General features: G+C 43.0%; 1 protein-coding gene across 3 annotated transcripts in view; it reads right to left on the bottom strand.

Moving 5' to 3' along the window:
* The window catches only part of ttv (exostosin glycosyltransferase 1 ttv), a 118,120-nt gene extending 96,536 nt beyond the window's left edge, over positions 1-21,584 (bottom strand). For all 3 annotated transcript variants that reach the window (XR_016482273.1, XR_016482272.1, XM_090180697.1), the window contains exon 1: positions 20,263-21,584. Coding sequence is in view for 1 of the 3 variants with exons in the window: in XM_090180697.1 (XP_090036823.1) it covers positions 20,263-21,296 (1,034 nt within the window). In the remaining 2 variants the exon portion in view is untranslated. The remainder of the gene's footprint in view (positions 1-20,262) is intronic.
* Positions 21,585-22,586: the final 1,002 nt, after the last annotated feature.

Raw genomic sequence — 22,586 nt, forward strand, 5'->3', positions numbered from 1 at the left:
GTATTAGGCCCCTGCCAAGGAATGTCACCTTATCTTACGAACAACAAGGGGCCTCTAGAAAAGTGGGATAACGCGAATAGTCATTTACGTAAAAATGGTCCTGGAAATTTAAACACTGGTCTTGCTTGACGAGGGGTCGGACATTGTCAAATATTGTGAATTTCTGAATTTCGAGGTGCATGTAAGTGATTACAGAGGAAAAGCGCTAGCTCCAAATGTTACCCCTCTAAATATTCGATTATGGTAAAACTGATAGAAAAACAAGTTTCTGGTGTAATATACGGCAATTTTCAGTGCAGCCGATTCTTAGAATTATCTTAGAAGTACTTGGTCACACCCAGGAGCAACAAACACAAGGAGAACGCAGCTAGCCTTTAAACATGCTAACGCAGAGTTGTGTACAAATTTCATTGAACGAGCCTTTACGCTGAACATTTTAAGGTATGGGGGAAGACAATTTCCGAATTTTCCCCTCCCGACGGCAACAGGCTCTAAAGCGTGTGACCAATGAAAAATGTACACAAGAAAATGCACGGGTTGCGTTCTCCTTGTGTGGGGTGCTGTGTTTGTTGCTCCTAGGTCACACTTTTGGGATATGTCATTATAAATTGTGATACTGATAGAAAAACAAGTTTCTGTTGTTAAAAAGGGGATTTTTCAGCGCAGCCAAGGCTTATCGTTTTTTCGCGGTACTTGGTTCCGCTTTGACATATGACATTGTAAATTGATATACTGATAGAAAACAAGATTCTGGTGTCATACACGGCAATTTACAGCGCAGCCGAGGCTTATAATTTTTTCGCGGAACTTTGTTCCTCGTTGAGATAAGTCAAATTGATATATTGATAGAAAAACAAGTGTGGTAGACGGAAATTTCAGAAGAAATATGTAATTTGAATAAATATTTTGTTTCAGTCTTAACGATTTAGAATTTTTATCAATTATAAAAAGAGTTTTTAGCTACCAACCCCGCCACATTTAACTTATACATTTAAAAATTTGGTTTACCATAGAAAAGAGATTGGGATGAGTCTAATATTATGGCCTGGGCCATCTTGTTTTTTATGGTTTTGAGATTTTAGACACGATTTCTAAGTTGATTTCTAGATGTCTATAATATTTTGTCCATATACCTTTGTTTGTGACTGGTCACGCGAGTTGGTTTGTGACTGGTAAAACGTTGGTTTGTGAATGATCACGCGCGTCAGTTTGTAGCTGGTCATACGCACTCCGGTTTGTAGCTGGTCATACGCGCTCCGGTTTGTAGCTGGTCATACGCGCTCCGGTTTGTAGCTGGTCATACGCGCGTCGGTTTGTAGCTGGTCATACGCGCGTCGGTTTGTAGCTGGTCATACGCGCTCCGGTTTGTAGCTGGTCATACGCGCTCCGGTTTGTAGCTGGTCATACGCGCTCCGGTTTGTAGCTGGTCATACGCGCTCCGGTTTGTAGCTGGTCATACGCGCTCCGGTTTGTAGCTGGTCATACGCGCCTCGGTTTGTAGCTGGTCATACGCGCCTCGGTTTGTAGCTGGTCATACGCGCCTCGGTTTGTAGCTGGTCATACGCGCCTCGGTTTGTAGCTGGTTATACGCGCGTCGGTTTGTAGCTGGTCATACGCGCGTCGGTTTGTAGCTGGTCATACGCGCGTCGGTTTGTAGCTGGTCATACGCGCGTCGGTTTGTAGCTGGTCATACGCGCGTCGGTTTGTAGCTGGTCATACGCGCGTCGGTTTGTAGCTGGTCATACGCGCGTCAATTTGTAGCTGGTCATACGCGCCTCGGTTTGTAGCTGGTCATACGCGCGTCGGTTTGTAGCTGGTCATACGCGCGTCGGTTTGTAGCTGGTCATACGCGCGTCGGTTTGTAGCTGGTCATACGCGCGTCGGTTTGTAGCTGGTCATACGCGCGTCGGTTTGTAGCTGGTCATACGCGCGTCGGTTTGTAGCTGGTCATACGCGCGTCGGTTTGTAGCTGGTCATACGCGCGTCGGTTTGTAGCTGGTCATACGCGCGTCGGTTTGTAGCTGGTCATACGCGCGTCGGTTTGTAGCTGGTCATACGCGCCTCGGTTTGTAGCTGGTCATACGCGCCTCGGTTTGTAGCTGGTTATACGCGCGTCGGTTTGTAGCTGGTCATACGCGCTCCGGTTTGTAGCTGGTCATACGCGCTCCGGTTTGTAGCTGGTCATACGCGCTCCGGTTTGTAGCTGGTCATACGCGCTCCGGTTTGTAGCTGGTCATACGCGCGTCAATTTGTAGCTGGTCATACGCGCCTCGGTTTGTAGCTGGTCATACGCGCGTCGGTTTGTAGCTGGTCATACGCGCGTCGGTTTGTAGCTGGTCATACGCGCGTCGGTTTGTAGCTGGTCATACGCGCGTCGGTTTGTAGCTGGTCATACGCGCGTCGGTTTGTAGCTGGTCATACGCGCGTCGGTTTGTAGCTGGTCATACGCGCGTCGGTTTGTAGCTGGTCATACGCGCGTCGGTTTGTAGCTGGTCATACGCGCGTCGGTTTGTAGCTGGTCATACGCGCGTCGGTTTGTAGCTGGTCATACGCGCGTCGGTTTGTAGCTGGTCATACGCGCGTCGGTTTGTAGCTGGTCATACGCGCGTCGGTTTGTAGCTGGTCATACGCGCGTCGGTTTGTAGCTGGTCATACGCGCTCCGGTTTGTAGCTGGTCATACGCGCCTCGGTTTGTAGCTGGTCATACGCGCCTCGGTTTGTAGCTGGTCATACGCGCCTCGGTTTGTAGCTGGTTATACGCGCGTCGGTTTGTAGCTGGTCATACGCGCGTCGGTTTGTAGCTGGTCATACGCGCCTCGGTTTGTAGCTGGTCATACGCGCGTCGGTTTGTAGCTGGTCATACGCGCGTCGGTTTGTAGCTGGTCATACGCGCCTCGGTTTGTAGCTGGTCATACGCGCCTCGGTTTGTAGCTGGTCATACGCGCCTCGGTTTGTAGCTGGTCATACGCGCCTCGGTTTGTAGCTGGTCATACGCGCCTCGGTTTGTAGCTGGTCATACGCGCGTCGGTTTGTAGCTGGTCATACGCGCGTCGGTTTGTAGCTGGTCATACGCGCGTCGGTTTGTAGCTGGTCATACGCGCGTCGGTTTGTAGCTGGTCATACGCGCGTCGGTTTGTAGCTGGTCATACGCGCGTCGGTTTGTAGCTGGTCATACGCGCGTCGGTTTGTAGCTGGTCATACGCGCTCCGGTTTGTAGCTGGTCATACGCGCTCCGGTTTGTAGCTGGTCATACGCGCTCCGGTTTGTAGCTGGTCATACGCGCTCCGGTTTGTAGCTGGTCATACGCGCTCCGGTTTGTAGCTGGTCATACGCGCGTCGGTTTGTAGCTGGTCATACGCGCGTCGGTTTGTAGCTGGTCATACGCGCTCCGGTTTGTAGCTGGTCATACGCGCCTCGGTTTGTAGCTGGTCATACGCGCCTCGGTTTGTAGCTGGTCATACGCGCCTCGGTTTGTAGCTGGTTATACGCGCCTCGGTTTGTAGCTGGTCATACGCGCCTCGGTTTGTAGCTGGTCATACGCGCGTCGGTTTGTAGCTGGTCATACGCGCGTCGGTTTGTAGCTGGTCATACGCGCCTCGGTTTGTAGCTGGTTATACGCGCGTCGGTTTGTGACCTGTCCCCCGAGCTAGTGTAAGTCGAAAGCAATGAGACATGTCTTTACAGGAGATTTCGGTGTGGTCTGACGTCTCACGCGCCTTCGTCTTGCGCTTTTTGCTTGATCTATCTCAGTGGGCGTTTGGGAGAACATATATTGTGGCAATTAGATAATTCGCGTTGGCTCTTTTCGGCACGCTCGTAAGAAGTGAAAACGGCGAAAGAAAAAGTTGAAGAAGTGGCGCGTCGTTGTCTCTTCCGATCAATCTTCGCCCGGAGAAATCTGGTGGCGCATTTCACTCGAAGCCCGATGTCGCCCCGTCTTTTAACGGTTAATTGAGTGAAAAGGTTTTTTCTTTCTTTTTCGTCAACTGGAATCAGCCCCGCGAGTTGGAGAAACGTTCTCCCTTTATCCGCGTTGTGTGAAAAAAAAAGTGGCCAAAATGTCTCCATTCGTTTCTTGTTTTCTATTTCGTCGTATTTCTCCTTACGCTACCCCGCGTGTATTATTTTGAGCTAAGTTTAGCCTCGTGGTTCAGATGGATAGGTGGCTGGCTGTCTTCGAGAAGGGCAATGAGAACCAAATGGAAATTGTTTTTCCATTAATGGATTGGTCTACCGCGTGTCGTTCGAGAGAAAGATTTCCTTAAAGTGGCGTCCAATAGAAAACGATTAGACAATGTAGGTCGAGTTTCGTGGAAACAGATCCGACGAAATTGCCGTCTTCGAAGTGGACGAAAAAGGGAAAGGGCCGGGATGGTAGTGGTCTCAACAAGCCCTAAGCTAAATCGAAAAGGTTGTATCGCGGGGCACGATTTCCCAGAATTAAACGGACACCCCATTCCGCTGCCCGAAATGTTTTTATTCTATAAATCCTTTTTGTTGTTACTTATTATTTTTCTTTAATTTAACCCTGCCATAATGGTTATAACGAAACTGTTTTGGCAAATCACTTAAGTTAAAAGGGGAAATTCGATATCCTTAATTCGCCATATAAAAATATCAGATTGTTTATTGAATCAAGTTTCGGATATTTCTCTTATCTTTATAGCGTTTAACGAACTTCCTTCGAAGGTTTTCTGTTGACCGGCTTATCGATAAACTTGTAAAAACATCAGGCCTTAGTTTTAAACCATAATGGATACGTTTATTTTCAAATGATTACGGTAACTAATTGAAAATTCAGAAGTCGCTATAATCAAAACAACTCGAAACGATTTGATCGCGTCGATCCATCACTTAAGGAATTAAAACGTACGCGATGAAATCGAGCATCGGCAGCCGGAGGTTTAATTGATTTTACCCTTGAGCGGCGGCGAATCGAATCACGCTCGAAATAAATGAGTCGTTTTGCCAGGAATGAGTGTCAATCAAGGATCGCGGCCGATTAAAACTCGTCTCTTCATAAAACGGCAGACTCGGCGCGCAATCCGGGGAAGAGACGCTACGGGGGCGAGACTGGCTGCCCGAAAACGCCAGCTGTTCGCCTCGACAATGAATTTAATTGGAAAGATTTCCAAAATAAGATTTATCGAAGTGGAAAGTCCTATATCAACTCTTCATCCGATTTGCCGGATCCCGCCGGAGAAATATCGCATCCAGTTGTCTTTGAAATATAGCCGGTTATATTCGAGCCCCATTTGCTAATCAGAAAATTACCCTCGGCTGATTTATATTTCAAATTATCCGGTAAGCGAGGTTGTTAGAGAGACGTGTGGCGTCGAAATATCGCCCGAGTTAGGCCTATTCGTCATAACTATTCTAAATAACCGCCGCGATTATTTCAAATTTATAGCCAAAGTCGGCTATAAAGGGGTAAAATTGGCAATCCCGTTTATATTTATCGCGTTCGGGTATGAGAGTGGCTCCTTAATAAAATTCCTCTCAAATACTTAATATCCAAATTTTCCGTCCGTTATTGTCGGCCTCTGTCGGTGATAAGTCTAACTATATACGGGTAGTGAGGGGAAGAAACGACGACAGTCGACTTGACAATAATATCAATGGCGAAATGGGGCGCTTTCGGAGCGGTCGTATCGTGAGACATCGACGGGGAAGCTCTGGAAATCCCTTCTATTAGAGAATGCGTAACAATTGACGCCATTCATCCTAAGTGACAGGATGAGTCCATTGAGTCGGGATTAGCAGGCAGACCTCCCCCCGGAGGTGCCTGCGCTGGTAGGGGCGCGCTGGAAGCCGGGGACGGCCCGGGGGGGGGGGGCTGATGAATACGTTATCCCGGCTGCGTTCCCTTCTTTTGCATAATGCACCGTTTAGTCGCGTACCAAAACGTTGAAGCGCAAATTATGATTAAATGTTTTTGAAAAGAGATCCGAAGAGTCGTTTCCTATAAAGGATTTTGGGCCCATTCTCTTCGGCATTCATTCTTTATACTCACTCAACGTATCAATTGAACTTTCGGATGAGGGCTCTCGACTTAAGGAATGAATCGCGAACAATTTTTTTTCAAGAGGGAAACCATTTAAAACCCTGGTTTTTAATTATATAACGAAGGCTTCTGGCAATCTCAATTTCGACAAAATCGTTCTTCTTTATCATTGTCTGGCTATTTCGATGAATAGTTTTATTTGAAAAATGCAGAATTCGTTTATAGGTCCGCGGACTTTCCAATTTCTCTTCGTTTCATCATTTTTAAAAGCGCGCCTATTTCCCAGTCGAATTAGATTCTATAGATCCTGGAACTCCTTTTATCCCCAGGTAGGTCTAAAAACCTACCCCCGCTCTGTTCGAAGCGCGGGCTGATTGGACGGATTCGACTCGGCACGCGCGTGACGTCGCCGTTGCCATGACAATTACGTATATCTTTTAAAAAGGATTTTTCGAGCTTTTTCTCCCCCGAAGCGTTTCTCTCTTCTTATATAACGCGATAGAGCACTTCGGAAAATGAAGTTGCCGCGAAAGGTTCCAGACGATTTTCTAACTGCTCTCTCTCTGGCTCTTCCTATTCTTTCCTGATCTTTCTGCCAACAGACTCCGAGCGCTAGCATCCGTTGGTAGGGGTCGAAATGATGACAGAGGGAGAATAAAAAACCATTTCCGGTTCCTCTTTTTTGCCCTTATAGCCGGAAGTTAGTGACGAATTTGGCTATTAGTATATTAAAAGTTTGGAGTCCCTCCCGACTTCATCTGGTTTTCCCTCGTCGTGGCAGGGATGTCTGCGGATAGCCCTCAGATGAAATTACACCAACGAAGCTAACCCCCCAGTTTTTGGTTTTTAAGTAGGAATTCCATCCTGCGGTTTTCTAATAGATTGGGAAGTCTTCGGCTACATCGAAACTGAAAACCGATTCTTATCATCCAACGCAATTTCATCATGAGGTTCCTGCTCGCATAGAGTTCAGCGTTGTTTGCAAATTCTTCCGTATAATTATAGCTTTGGGTATTTAAACCCGAAAACCAATATAAAACCCTTCACTGTGAAATTTTGCAATTTTGTAGTTGCATTTCAGTCTTAAATTAACAGGGTTGTCACAATATTTTTATCGAAATTCCCTAACTTTTCCCTGACCATTTGAGTGATTCCCCGTGACTTTTTTAGCCCCAAATTAGAGCACTTTTAAATTTAAAAAGATAATGAATTTATTAATATTTTTGTATAAAATTGACTTTTCAAATTATGTTGTATCTAATGAAATTATTGCAACATTTACAAACCTTAAATTTTTCGATCCCCTCAGGGTGACCAGAAAAAGGCTTTGAAAGTTTTATAGGAAAAATAGGAATTTTAGAGGTGAATTATAGGAAAATATTGGACACTTAATAGGAAAATATAGGACACTTAATAGGAAAATATAGGACACTTATTAGGAAAATATAGGAAAAAATAATAAGGTAGTTATTGCATATCTGTATACTTTGACTCGAATCACCTAGAATATTGACAATTTTTGGTACACTGCTTTCTTGCATTATTGGATCACTTTGTTAGCGTATTTACAAAGCCCGTACATTTCCAGATTTTGTTCGAAAGTGGCAGTGTTTACATTAGATGTTTCGTGACACGTACAAAAAATTTCTTATATTTTCAAAAGAGCGTTAATTTATAGGAAAATATAGGAAAAAAAGGAATTTATAGGAAAGTATAAAAAATATAGGAGCATATAGGAAATATAGGAAGTCTGGTCACCTTAACCCCTTCATAAAGGTTCACAATAAATTGAAATTACTTAACTTTTCCCCGTCTTTTTCAAATTCATAAAATTCCCTGGCCTTTCCATGACCTTTATGTCTATAGAGTAGTGTCAGTGCTACATCACGCAACGTCACCCATGCTTTTTCCTATAGAGAAAAAACCGCGCCTAAAATGGCGGCGAGGTGATACTACTCTATTTTTAAATTCCTTGTTTTTTCCCTGACCCGTGTCAACCCTGTAAAAGCATTCATTTCTTTCGCTAAATCGCTTCTGTATTTTCTTCTAAGTGCTGCTCGCGAAATGCTTATAGTTGTTACATCTGATAGCATAAAGGCCTACGTCTTAAGAAACTCCAAGGAGCATTCTAGCGATGATATATTAAACGCCATAAAACAGAATGAAATTATTACGTCGCTCGTCACCGAGGATAAATTGGCCCAGGGTGAAGGGTATAACGGTAATAGTCGGTCATTTTTTAAAGGGAAAGTTCTACGAAGCTGTCACTAGCGTAACCTCCGCAGTCAACTCTCGTTAAGGAAAAGTTACTGTTTTCAACGCCGAGCTTAACTTTGGCCAACGTAGTCGTTAATTAATACGAATAATAATAAAAATGAATCCAGGTTTTATTTGGATAAAACACCTTATAGGCTTCCTTCGGGCGGTTCATTTTGGGTGTCCCGTAATGAAGGAACGTGCCAGGGTTTGTTAATGGAACGCCGTAATAATATAGAAGCCGCTGGACGGGATTTCTGGTACGGCGAATGGGTTTGGTCTATCATTACAGACACGATTAACGTCCATGAAAATAACCATTTGGCCAAATAAAGTTGTCTAGCTACGCAACCCGGACGAGAGGGGTAGAGGCGGGGTGTCCTGGTGTGTATGCTTAGTACTTAAGGTACGAAGGAAAAGACCTTGTTACCGTTCCTTCTACATTGTTCTTGGAATTGTTGACTTTCTATAGAGCACGAGTTTTAAGATATCGTGCGCGCGGTTCCGTTTGCTCTCTTCTAATGTCTCCGTCGAGTCAAGTTCTTTCCTTTCCTCTCCCTGTTGAGTTTTGCTATTGATAACCCGAAGGATAAACATCGCTTCTCGTTCTGGTCCCAGGTAGTCGAAGATAGTTAGTTACGCGGGAAAACCCATTTAAGTCGACTATTCGGTTAGCTTCGACGCAAAAAATCCCCGTTAGGCCTAATACAATATTTTTGCGTCCGCCCTCACCGTCGTCAAGTTTCTGTCCTAGTGAAGACCAGCCTTAATGTTCGTTTTTCAAAGATTAGACTGTCCGTGTAATTGAACTTCAACGTGTATCTCACACGTTCGACTAAATCGGTTCTATATTGACTTTCAACTAGTTAAGGTAAAAGATTTATTCAAAGTAGAGCCTTAGAAAACCACTGGTATTAGTATGATAAAGCAGGATTGTGGCAGTATCGTACAATCTACTTCTTGTACTTCAGTTTACCGCCAAAATGGCAAGCCAATGCTTTATCCGTCGCAACTACCCACCGAATTAGCCATCCTAATGTAGCTTCGCTAACTAAAGCTACAGAACCCGGTTTATAACAAGTATCTTCCGATCTCATTTTACCACCGGATCACCCAAATCGTTACCGAAACTAATTAGTTATTTGATTTCATCTGTTACGTGACCGTGGTTTGTGACTCCTCCTAAATGAATTGATATCCGTAACGTGGAGCATACCAAGCTAGCTTTAAGTCACGGTCACAGTTAAAACCCACTAAATGTAGAATTAAAATAGGTTTGCAAAGTTACTTATTGTAAACCGGGTTCGCGAATCTGAGTTCGACAGGTAGCTATGACGGATAAAGCTCTCCCTTGTTAGCCAGGATACACGAAGAAGAAAAAGGTTATTGGACAACATTCAAAGGTAAAATGTTATAGAACTGCAGTCCATACGTACTATTTCGTCGTCGTGTAGCAAAAACTACTACAAGTAAATCTTGAAGAACACTAGCTGTTTTGTCAGGCTCGTGTGAGCTACTTTGAATACACTAACATCAAAATGCTTTTAAATGCTAGATTTAAACGCAGTATTGAAACGTGTTATCCCCTAAGAGTGTTTCAAGCCGACGCTCCATTCCTATTAGCAAGAATGTTTTCAGGGTAGCAGAGCTTATGTTCGCGTCATGATTCCCGGTAGAATAACCACGCCCCTCCGCCTTTCCTCGCTTAATCGTTCCTTCTTTCTCGTGGTAAAGGTGGAAGACACTCCAGTACGATCGCAGGCTCTCTCTCTCTCTCTCTCTCTCTCTCTCTCTCTCTCTCTCTCTCTCCAAGTAGGTGGAGTATATCTTCCGGGATCATGAAAACACTAAGCTAAGTTTCGGCTGTTAACACGAATATGTTATTACTAGGTGACCACAGAAAACCACCAAAAATGTTATAGGAAAAATAGGTTATTTGCAGCCGATTATAGATAAGTATTTTCTAAATAAATGAAAATATAGTATAAATACTATTGGAATTACCGGAAAACAAGGGTTTTAAATACTAATCGGGTATGTTCTGTTAAAAAGATAGAAAATAAGTGTATATTTGTTTGTTTTTGTTTATTAATTCTTTCTTATATGTAATTAAAACTTTGCATTCTTGAAATTAAATGAACTGTATAACTGTAATTGATTAAATGAAATTGTATTGTAAAATCTTGTAACCATGTAAAGAAAATTTAACCCTGCTCTATTCCCTTTAAGGGTAAATTTGAAAGTAGGCCACATTCGGAGAAATAGAGCTAAAAGAATGTTGCGGGAGGGAAATTCCGTCCCATCCTTATGTAAAACGGGCTTCTTCGAGAGAGGTGGATATCGTACCAGGCACCTATTGTCCCAAGCGTACCAAGGCCGAACTCTGACCTTCAAGGTCGGAGCTTCGTGATTATTTCAAGAAATCTCCATCGCCTCCCCCTCTCTCGAAGGGAACCGTTGGAAATCTTTGTCAATTAAGACAGATGAAATTTAGAAACCTCGGAAGGAGGCAGTAAATTGTTACTCCCAAAATGGAGTAAGCCCCAAATGGACAACGTAAATTAAAACTAGTAAAATTAAATAAAATTAAATAAAGTTCGCAAACAAGTAGTTTTATTTCAAAATTCACACGACAATATCTAAAGTCGCAAAGGTAATAGGTTTTTCAGTCGGCTGGTTACCTAAATTTAGCTCTCCCAGTTAACGCCAGTTACGAATTAACATGTTCAAAGGTAATTTGGTTCAGTAATTAGCTGATTTCTAATTTAATAGAAAATATTCGGTCTTGAATTTGCGTGCAGCTATAGCTGACGTAATTGTTGTTTTTTATTAATTTTTCCCTAAATTCGTAATTTCTGATTGTCATCTATATCAAAACACAAAATTGCAAAAATACAAAAATATAAGAAAATAGTGTAATTATAGGAAGTTATAGGAAGACTTTGGAAATATAGGAAAAATTATAAAATATAGTTTATTAGCTCAGCATTGCACATTTTAATGCTACAATTGTGAGTCAAATAAATTCATTTTTATGAATTCATACAATATGATAGTAAATTTTTGTCTACCAACGTAATCTAAGCTTTATATTGACGTATGATTTGGCGGTTAGAAACAAAAGGGGAAAATCGTTGCTATAATATCGTCTTTCGCGAAAGATGAGTCATTTTGCTCTTTGACGGTACGCGTGTCCTTATGAGAGAGGAGGGAGAGAGAGAGAGCAAAACAAATCAAGGCCGAGATCAAGCGCATCAAGCTTTGGGACGCCATCAGCTGCAGACTCATTTGCAAATTGACGATAAACAGTTTACTTCAGAGGCGAAAGAGAGGAAGAAAGTTCGGAGACTAATGGGATGAATAGGATGAGGCAGTTTCAATAGAAAAGAGGATAGAGAGAACGGAGGGTGCTTTGGCGCAAATAACGGAAAAGGTCATCGCGGCCATCGTGTCTCCATCTCTCCGCGCTTCGATCAAGAAAAAGGCCTTCGTCGAAATAGAAACAAAGGCGCTTTTCCCTTCGAACTCTAAACAGCGCCGTGACCCCTTCCGTGAAAGGGACGCCGACCGGAACGCGGAAGCCAAAAATGTTCCATGTAAAGAAGGGTTTTGCTCCAGCAAGCTCGTTAAAGTAGCCGCCGTGGATATTTGGACTTCTTAAAAGGCCCAGTTCACTTCCATTTGAGAGCCCTCGCCGAAATCCAATACAATATCGAGGCCCTCCTCATTTGAATGATAATAAGTTTACTCTTTCGCGGGGAAGAGAGGAGTCGACTCTCTTCGAAATTTCGACGATGGCCGCTAGAAGGATCACTCGTTTGGAATACGTAACTCTTTTTAAGTAGGTCAACGGAGCTTTTTAAGGCAATTTTAGAGCGGCCATTTTGGGGGAAGCGCTTTTTCGCTAGCCGTAATCTCTCCCTTCCTATTAGCTCGATAGATTTCAACGAAGACGGAAAGACGTGGAAGTAAACGGTTAGGGGTTCACGCGTACGAGTTGGCCGCCTAAGACAAAAAGAGAAATCGGAAAGCACGTAAGGCCGTTAATTCATGGACGCCTGAAACGTTCTCCTTCGAAGTGGATTTCTTTGTTTATCGCCTTCTTATTTTTGTACAGTAACTATTTTAGAGTCGGCTTCGTCGCGTTCCCTCGCGAACGTCTGTCCTTTAAAGGTTCAGCCGTTCACACTAGTCGTTAGGATGGCGTATTTTCGAAGCCCTATGGTTTCTTCAATCGGCGAGCGACTTTGAACTCTTCCTCCGAGACAGTTCACATTTTTTTTTGTTCCAACCGAAAAATAAACAACATTTATACGGATGTTATAGAAGAATCTGACGTCATCCACTTCCGCATCTCGATCCTTATTTAGACAGGAGTGTATTGGCTGGAGGGAAGTCGGCAGTTGAAATTTGGGAACGCGATCGCGAATGCTTTCGTACGTTCACAGTTGGTTGATCAGCGGGCTTTCGACGCCGGATTTGACCTACCCATTAAAAAGGTGTTTCGGCCATTAGTGTCGAGGGGGCTTGACTGGATCTGCATTCGCGATGGAGAGTACTTATTAATGGTGAGCGTTGTAAAAACAGTGTGAAACGAAGCGAACAACCGGTCCGTATGTTTGCGGGCTAGTATGGAACCGGCGCTTTTATAGAATAGAAGAGAATTTCGCGCTCTCCGAAACAGGAAGCATTTGGTGGCGAGAAGCGGCGATTCAAACAAAACCCCTTTTCTGTTCCAAAATAAACACAAAAGATAATAAAAATTTATTCGTCGGTTAAATCCTAGCCTCTCTGCCGGTGTATACCGCTTTAAGTTCGATAAAACAAGCGATTTTGGAAAAGTTCCAAAGCAAATAAGCAAATTACATAAAAAACTAAAAATATATAATTTATGTTTCAATTAAACCGGACCCTTGAGAATTAAAATTGCAAATTTAAAAAAAATATTTATATATTTTATTCGAAAAATCGCATAAATAAAATATTTGGAATATTTACAATTATATTCAACTACGCAGTTCGTGATTTTTGCGTGAATTTCGAAATAGGAAGAAAATAAAATATAGTGTTTCTTAAGAGCTATTGTGTTTTCAACCGAAATCACGCGTTTTGAGGCGCATCAAATCTTTCAAAACTATTTTTCGTGCATAAATTTAAATATTTACCTTGATAAGGGTGTATGGAGAAAAACGAATCCACGGCACGTTTAAAACCAGCGGGTAGACCGGCGGAACAAAAAAAAATGTGAATATTTTTCAGCGCGTTCTCTCTTTATGAATAAAACAACGGTCCTTTAAAGCAGAGCCTCCGGGAACGCCAAGGAATCCTTCTTATTTCTCCGTCCCTTTATCCCGCGTGATTCTCGCGAGGTGGAAAAAAATTCAGGTTTACAATAAACATCCAAAAATTGCGGCTAAATTCTGACGGTATAACCGTATTTTATACAGGGTGTTTCAAAGGGTTATGCAAAAAGTTTAAGTATTTGAGGGGGTTGATTGAGAAGTATGCCTATTTTTTTTTTCATTTTCCTACGATGAGTTAAAAGGGCGGCAAAGAGCTTCAAAGTGTGGCCTACTAACCCCTGGAAGTAGGCTGCAACAAGCGCAAAACCAAGCAGCAGGGACTTTAAATACTGTTTAAAATTACATTTTTTTACGCTGGTTACCTCGATTTGTTTACAAAGTCCTTTTTTACCTAACAAACAAACCCAAACCTTAATGTTCGCGTTTCCCTGCTGCTTGGTTTTGCACTTGATGCAGCCTACTTCCAGGGGCTAGTAGGCCACACTTTGAAGCTCTCTGGCGCTCTTTTCACTCATCGTAGGAAAATGGGGGAAACAACAGGCCCACTTCTCAACTCACCCTCGACAACTCCTTAAAATTTTTGCATAACGCTTTCAAACACCCTGTATAAATATATATCGTTATAAAAATACAGTCTTGCTTATAGTATTTTTGCAATGGCAATGGAAAATTGTTATAAGCCCCTCAAAATATTACAATAATAGGGAAATTTCGTTAAATATTCTAAAAAAGAAAGTACAATGTGATAAAGATGTTGGTTTTTATTTTGGGATAGATAATATATTTCGCCCAAAATCTTCCTAAGATCATAAGTGTATACTTAAATCTAGTGGAAAATCTTATAACTTCTCGTTTTGACAAATTCCATCTTAGGAAAACGTCACCAGACGGAATAAGCATTATTTTAAACAAAAAATATATTGTATATAATGTACCCCATAAAGGCGCGTCAGTACGGATATAGTTGAAAATAAGGGTATAGTCTGTTCGGTCGTGAATTATTGAAACTGTATGAAAGTGCCCCGTAGTATCGGATGCTGCGTGGTTGCGAGGCCTTCTTCGGGCTGTCACAGCCGGATAAAGGTTGGCGCGTGAGATCCAGCGACGGGGGTGGAAGACCCCAACTTTTATATAGTGGATAAGAGCATGGACGTGAACGGAATTAAAGGAAAAGCCCCCTCTCCCAGCTACGGTTGTATGATGGACGAGGGGGGGGTGGAAACAGTTGGGAACTATTTTTAGGCGAGAAGAGAAAACCGCCTATCTAACGGTTTCACGTGAGTGCGAAAAAACGTTGCTAGGAAAGAGATATTTTTTAAACAGAATACGTGTAAACGTCAAAACAATGGCCGCTCTTTATATCGTACGTACTGTGCCTTACCAGCGTTTATGGCGTAATAACCCCCCGACGTGTTTGACAAATTTTAGGACTAGGGTCTTGAGGGCGTAGACAGACTTTTTTTTTGGTTCACAATAGTTTCACGTCGTTTATCACAATTATTCGCGAAATTTACTCGCGGTAAAAATGGGGCGTGAAAATGGAGATTGTTTTATTATTTTAAGGTCGCTATTTCAATTATTTGTAACGATTAACCGTGAGATTTCCAAGACCAAAAGTACCTTAGAAGTATCTAGTTGATTAGTAAAAGCCGTTTTAAAAAAAAAATATTGCCTGGGGTGAAATACAACATTAAAACTGTTACATCGAGGAAATATTTTTTTAAGTACTTATCTCTACGCAATGTTATTTTTCCATCCTATATTGTTGGACTAACAAGGAGAGTACCCGAGGTGTTTATTGCCGATTTTGTTCAAAGTCGGACGTAATGTAGACCTATATGAGATATGAAATTTCCCAAAAGGAGACTTTGCTTTACCCATTTGATTTTCCATGGCAACCGAAAATATTTTTGACCACTTAAAACAAAAAATCTCCATTTAAAAAAGCATGGAATTTCTCGGTTTCAAAGGGTCCTAGCTACGAAAATTTAAAAAAAATTAAAATCACGAAATGGGTAATTTGGACCTTATTTAGGTAAATGTCCTCAAGTTTGGGTAAATTAGAACATTTTTGGGGTAAAATTGTAAAATATTTTGGGTTAAAAAAAGGAAAAATCTTATTTTTGTTTTAAGTGGTCAAAAACATTTTCGGTTGCCATGGAAAATCGAATGGGTAGTGCCACGTCTAGTACACGTCGTGGTAAATTTTAAGCTGTGATGCGTTTTTATACAAAATCCCTAAGGGATTTATGTGTATTAGTTTAATGTACTGTGTGGGCCGCCGCCGGTGTTAGAGGTACAAAGACTCATGATGTGTTAGTCGATTGGAAATATGATGCCCTCGTCGGCATTGTTAACATTTGTGTAGGTGCATTTGCCCATTTTAGTGATTTTTGGCGATTTTCCAATTTAAATGTAAATAATTATTTTCAATTAAAACCGACTTGGATGAAAATTCTATTTTTAGTTGGTGCTGATCATTTCTGAACTACGGGGTACGTTCAGTAACTCTCGACGAAGTATCTTAAAAAATATTTTCGTTGAGTTACGCTTGTTGTAAATTTTTTTAAATATCGTCTGTTGCGGCGTCTGCAGCTAGCCTTACTGAAAATAAGTTAGTAATCACTGTTGCGTCTCAAAATGATATTTGTCCCCATGGTTTACTCCGTGCTGAGACGTCACGTGACCGTTGCTCAACGGACGAGCAACGTGAAGTCAAAGCCGGGAGTCAAAAAACCCGTTCAGTAAAAAACCGCTGACCGTTGAGCTCAGCGCAGCCACGCGGAACCCCAAAACCCGCGTACGCACTATTGTCATATTTGAATTTCGTGCCAATTGATACAGGCGCCATCTAACTCGTTCGCGTTTCGATACTTTATTTCCAAAACCAGGTAACTCGAAAAATTCGGTTTGTTTAAAAATTTATTTAGATTAACGTGTCAGTGTTTCGCTACTTTATTTCCCAAACCCGGTAACTCGAAAGTTTTGGTTTGTCTAAAAATTAATTTAAATTAAAGTGTCCGTGTTTCGCTAAGTACTTTATTTCCAAAACCTGGTATCTCGAAAAAAAATTTCCGATAAAATTCCTCTTGGGTTTATTAATGCTCAAGATGATTGAAAATTTGTTCAAATTTAAATTTAATATTTAAAATATAGTTAATATATCGGGGGGATTGTGTGTACTTAAATGTCCGTGACATCTTGTTAAACATGCACTATTTTGTGGGAATTTCGCGGCTATTCCAATCTACGTCGAGCTTACGAAAGTACTTCTCACGTTATAATCATTAGAAACTTCCGTATAAAACTACGGTCGAGCTACAAGAATGCGCTGTTCTAAACATTGCCTTCATTCTTTTTAAAAGCCAAAAATCCGCAATTCCCCGCACAAATTTACGCATCAAAATTTTTCCAGACCGATAATCGATAATTTTAGGACCTCCTATTCAATAATTAAAAATGGTTCAATCCGGCAACCCTGCAGTGAAGAATTGTTGTCTTCCTTTCGCGTCCAATTCCACCGAAGGCAACTTATTTGTAAGAAAGGGCCCAGAGCGCAGGAGGATGGCGGCATGTGTGACGAAACTAAAGATCCCGTCAGAAACATCCTCCGCGACCATTTGTCAGCGGGGAGCCCTTTTAAGCTGACAATTTCAACAATGACGGTGAAACGGTACGGTTTGCGTAAACTCTACCTCCGACCGAACCATCCGCTGACGCAGACGAAAAGTCCTCGTACGGAATAAATATCGGCGCTCCGTCCCAGTTCGCATCCAGTGACGAGTGAGGTTGGTAAGGAACGGGAGCGGAGGAAGAAAGGGAAGATACGGCCGTAGGGGACATTCCCATTAGCAGAAGCGCAAATTATATGGTCCAGAATAAGCTACCGTTGTTAATGTCGCTGTTTCGTGAATGTTTCGGGGGTAACAACGTGGCGTGGTTCGTTCCGCGCTGGCGCCTTCGGGGTGTCTTTTCTATCTTTGGATTTCTCGTCGTCCTGACGTATCCCGGTGCCCTCATCCACGGTGCCATACCGATGGACGATCGCTCGTTATCCAATCGGGTTCGAGATAAGCCAAAGTTAACTATCCGAGTTGGGACGCGTAAGGTAATTACCATCTCTAACCGAGATTTAATAGTTAGTCAGGATGACTTTTAGCGACGGCTGTTGGGCGGAGTCCCGCGGCGAAATCTTTAACTCGTTGCCTCGGAAGAAAGTAATAAGGAAAACGGGATAGCGCGTATAATAAAGGCGCGGGTATCGCGTCGTGTTTTCCAGGGGGCCCCTTAATAGATTTATAGCTCCGATAGATTAAAGCAGTCTTGTTTCCCCATCTAATGACTGTCTAGCATGCAACGACAGTCTCCCTTCTAAGATTGTAAAATGCTTTTGAAAATGGTCTCGCGCGCCAAAGATTTCCCATTAACCGTGTTTCGCGGAAACACGCTCTATTCATTTTCCTATTTATTAAAACGACCGAGGATAAGGTACGCCACAATCGCGGCCGAAAACACTTTTACTACCCATTTTCTCAATTCTCATTCTACCCGTTTCTTTAATGCCTCGCTAGTAATATAACGTCAAATTTTCATTTTAAATTAAATTAAATCTAAGCAATAGCGCCGATTAAATTTAACACATTCGTATTACAGTGTTTATTACGTTGCCGACGCGATTAAAGATCCCGTTTAATTAGATTTCGAATTAGAAGTTTACGGCCTACGTAACGAGAAAACATCGTTTAGAAGCCATAAAACATCTCCGTAGCGTGACCTCAATTTCTAAATTTCGAGCTATGGTCCTCGCTTATATAGTAGGCATATATTTATTTAAAGCGAGGTCGGGCGGGCTATAAGCCAAGGGGGTGTTTTATCACGGACGCTTAAAATTCGGACAGGCCATCCAAAAATTCGAACGTTATCTCCTCCCCGCAATCTTCTCCAACGAAGGATGACCCACTTAATTTCTCAAATTTGGTGAAAACCTAATTTGGCAAAATGTAAATGAGCAACCTCCACATTTTCTTTTAATTAAGTAAGGGGGGACAGGGGGGCCGTGTTTCTAAAATCTAACGACATTCTTGCGGGCTTTAGTTGGGGGGACGGGCTGTCCGGTGGAGTTTACGAGACCCTAAATAATAGTCACCCCTTTTATCAGGGTCTATTTACGTTCGCAGCGCCGTTCGTGACAATTATTCAAATGAGAATTGTACGCGCCTCCAGTGTGGCCATTTTGAAACGTCCATTTTCTTGGTCGCAATGCCCTCGAGAATCGTGCACCTTAATGAGCGTTTTTTCGCCTTTCTCGTTTAAAATAATCAAAATTAAATAACCGGCATTTGGAATGTTTTCTTACTTGGCACTTAAAATACTGAGCGTTGAACTCTTTAAATGTCAGATCGCCACGATTAAATTATTAATATCAGAAGTTTATAAAATACCTCTTACGATAGAAGTATCCATCAAGGCTAACAAAATGAAAGACCGTAATAAACTACGATTTTCTTCAAGCCAACCTTATTTTTTCTCTCAAAAAGTCTGGAAAAATCAGTGGGATTACATAAAAGGTACAGGGAGATATATATTAGCTCGTAAGCGAAATCCAACGATATATCTCGAAACCCGACAATAAATCCCGAAATCCAACGAGAAATCTCGAAATCCTGGATTTAAAAAAATCCCGTACACATTTTTGGTGAACGTGCGACCCCTCGAAAAAATAGTAGGAATCTTTTGAAATCGAAATTAATTGGAAAGATACCAACATTGTTTTTGTTTCAAGTATTTAGGTCCGACTCTACCCTCTAAGAGATATGCTACCTACTTCTGGCAATATTAATAAAATCCTAGATCCTGCATAGCTCAATTTTAAAACGCAGTCTAATATCTATTGTAGGTCTAGCGAAAGTGTAATATTTGAGAGTGAAGTACAAAGGTCGTTTTCCGTTTTGGGAGAGCCTTCGGTTACGGCTATCAAAGTGAAAGGGGCAGACGGAAAATTACTCCAAAAAACAAGGTCAAAACAACGGGGGTGTTTGATTGAATAAACTGTCAAAAGAAACGAGTATGTGGGGGGCTAATTAACGCGCGTACTAGGTTAATTTTATTGTCTTTCGGGCAGCACGGCACTCCAACGGCTGTCTGCCTCGTCGAATGAGAGAGAGAAATGAATGAGTGTGTAGGTTTAATAAAATTTCAGACCACGCGTTATCTATCACTCCCTCTTGGCTGATTCGAGACGCTCTTCAAACTGTATTTTTGCTCGCAAAGGTCGTCGCCCGGCTTGCGTATATATATATATATATGTCTATATTCTTTCGTACGGGAAATCAACTACTCTCGGATGCGCTCCAAAAAGGAATTGTACCAAATTTCTTCCACCGATCGTGTTTCAAATCCTGGAATATTTAGGCGTGCCACCAGCGCGTGGATACGAAGTAACTCGATTATTATGTAAAGTAGGTGTGGGGTGAAAATCACTGCATCATATAGTAAGAATTTTTCTTATCTTTGGATTGTTTCGGGGATACTATCTCCGAGTGTTCCTAATCTTCAAGCCCTTTTTCAAACCCGCGAATTTCGGATAAGATTATAACCCAGGATCGATCGGTTAAGGTTAGCTTAGTTTATTATATACGTTTTGCGTATTAGCTAATAGTTAAGTAAATAACGTGGCAAGAATGTTCGGGGAAGACCTACCTGTCGTATTCTCTGTTATCCTTTTCGCACCTTTCATCCTTCATTTCCTTCCATTTCTTGCCGTGTTTGCAAGTGGTGAGCAAAATGATGTCCTTTCCATTTTGCAAATGATAAAGAGCGTTTCTGGTCTCCGAGCCGATACCGTAGAGATACCGTTTCCCCTTAAATACCAGCAGGTATTTCTGGTTGGCGGGAAAGTTGGTGGCCGTCCTGTGGGGGAGGTCCGCGAACCCGTCCACGCCGCTCGTGGCCGCGCTTCCGCTGACACCCCGCTCGGGGTGCTGTTCCGAGAACAACGGAATAGACACGTCAAAGTTCGGCCTGAATCTGGCCTGCGAGACGCTGGCTTTGGCCAGGATGGCCTGACCCAAGTCGAAGCCCAAGTCCTCCGTGTACTCCGGCCACGTACCGGAGTACAGGTTGAAAACGACGTGGTTTTTCCCGCCGTTCCAAAGGGTTCTCTGTTGGTCCAGTTTGTACTGGATGTTCTTGACGTAATGTTTGCTGAGAGAATCCCGGTCTAACGTGTCCAAAGCGAGCACGAACAAACAAGCTTGACTAGGGTCGGGAGTATAGTACCTGGACTGCTGCAGAACGTTGATGATTTTCTGATAGCTGGAGGATATTTTCTCGGTGATCGGGTAAACGTACACTTTGAACTCGCCGGATTGGCAGCGCGCAAAGTCGAAGCACGTGGCCATGCGACAGTGATCCGTCGGTTTTTTACTCGAGTAACTGTTGGTGCTGGTGATCGAAGCGGACAGCGACGGCGCGCTCCCAACGCGACGATCCATCCGTCGTTGTCTCGGCGAAACCGCCAGATCTTCGTCGTCTTCCAGGCGTCTTCCATCGGCGGCCGACTGGTAAGATCTCGAAGACGAGGCTCCGGACTTGGAGGAGAGTGACGGCGAGCCCTCGGAACCTTGTCCGTCTTCTCCACGGCCAAAGTTCCGTAGCCGTGACACGCCGAAGTAACATAGTGCCAGAAAGGCACAGCCTACGATCACTAGGAGATAGCGTTGTTTGGCTCGCATCGGCACCGTGGCAGAATGGTGGAATTTCGGAGGGAATCGAGAAAAGGGAAAGAGAGCCGCCGTGGACACTGAGAATCGAGCGATCGAGGTTGGTTCGAAAGGAGGAGAGGATCGGCGGAAATCGGGGATGCGAACGCGTCGGGTTCAGGTCCGCATGACGCGGGTGTGCCGATCCTGAACCTTTTCTAGCGTCCACGCCGATTGACGTCGACGACTCCGAGTTGCGTCTTCAATTCGCCGCTCCGCCATCTTGCCGTCTGCAATGTGTGATAGGCGAGCGTTCCCGTTTTTTCGCCGGAATGCGCTCTCAACTCGTCGGAAACACTCCGCGACCGGATGAAAAATCCCAAACGAAAAGAGCGGTCGGGTGGGAACCTTCCAAACGGTGCCTCTACTCTCGGCTATCCGCTCCCTGACGGAGAGATTCTAGCAACGGCCTCGATCGAATCCGCCAAAGCCGGTTTCCCGGCTGGCCTAGCTGCCGGCGTCTGGTTTTATTCTTCGCGAACTCTCGCCTTATCGATTTCCCGGAATCCTCCGTATGTAGGGGTAAAACTACCAAACCGGTGACTGGGGGAATATTGTAGGGTGATAATACCAAGGTCAAAGCGCACCCTCCCTTCGCGAGAGGAAACAAAGCCAGCACGCTAGCCGCGGGGGAAATTGTACAAGGGCGGATCCGCTCTCTTCTAGCGTACGGAGGGAGGGGAGCGACCGTTAAAAGGAATGGGCCTATTCCATCTCGGCCGAGCAGGGGTGTTCCGCCAAGAATCTTTCTTATAAATTGGCCTTCACAAAGACGGAGCGAAGCTACAATTACTTACGCTGCTAGAATGTTTACAAAATGTGTCGCGTTTGATTGAGATATTTATGTTATTTTTCACGGCTCCTTTTTTCTTAGCGTACCAATTATTGTAAAATTATAGTATTATGTATTACATTTTATAACTATTTGTAATACTAAATAATTAAAATTGCGCGTTTATGACTTTATTATTTTATTAATGTAGTAACGATAAGTATGATATTTCCTATTGTTTTATTGCAAATTTTCTAACCGAACCTTTTTTCAACCGAATTCTGCAGTATATTATCGTCCTTGGCAGTAGTGTATTTTGACACCAGGGGGCTCTGGGCCGGGAATTAAATCATGATTGCGAAATAGCTCTACAAATCAGTTGGGTGATAATTTTGGCTAATTGCCATAATTATTGCTCTTACGTTACTTATTCGTAGCTAACAGTTACTGCTCGTGGGTGTAACTTGTGTTCGTTGCCATGGTAACGCGTA

The sequence above is a fragment of the Leiobunum rupestre genome, chromosome 7, assembly GCF_980474605.1.
Source record: "Leiobunum rupestre chromosome 7, qqLeiRupe1.1.hap1, whole genome shotgun sequence".
In the NCBI taxonomy this organism is placed as follows: domain Eukaryota; kingdom Metazoa; phylum Arthropoda; class Arachnida; order Opiliones; family Sclerosomatidae; genus Leiobunum; species Leiobunum rupestre.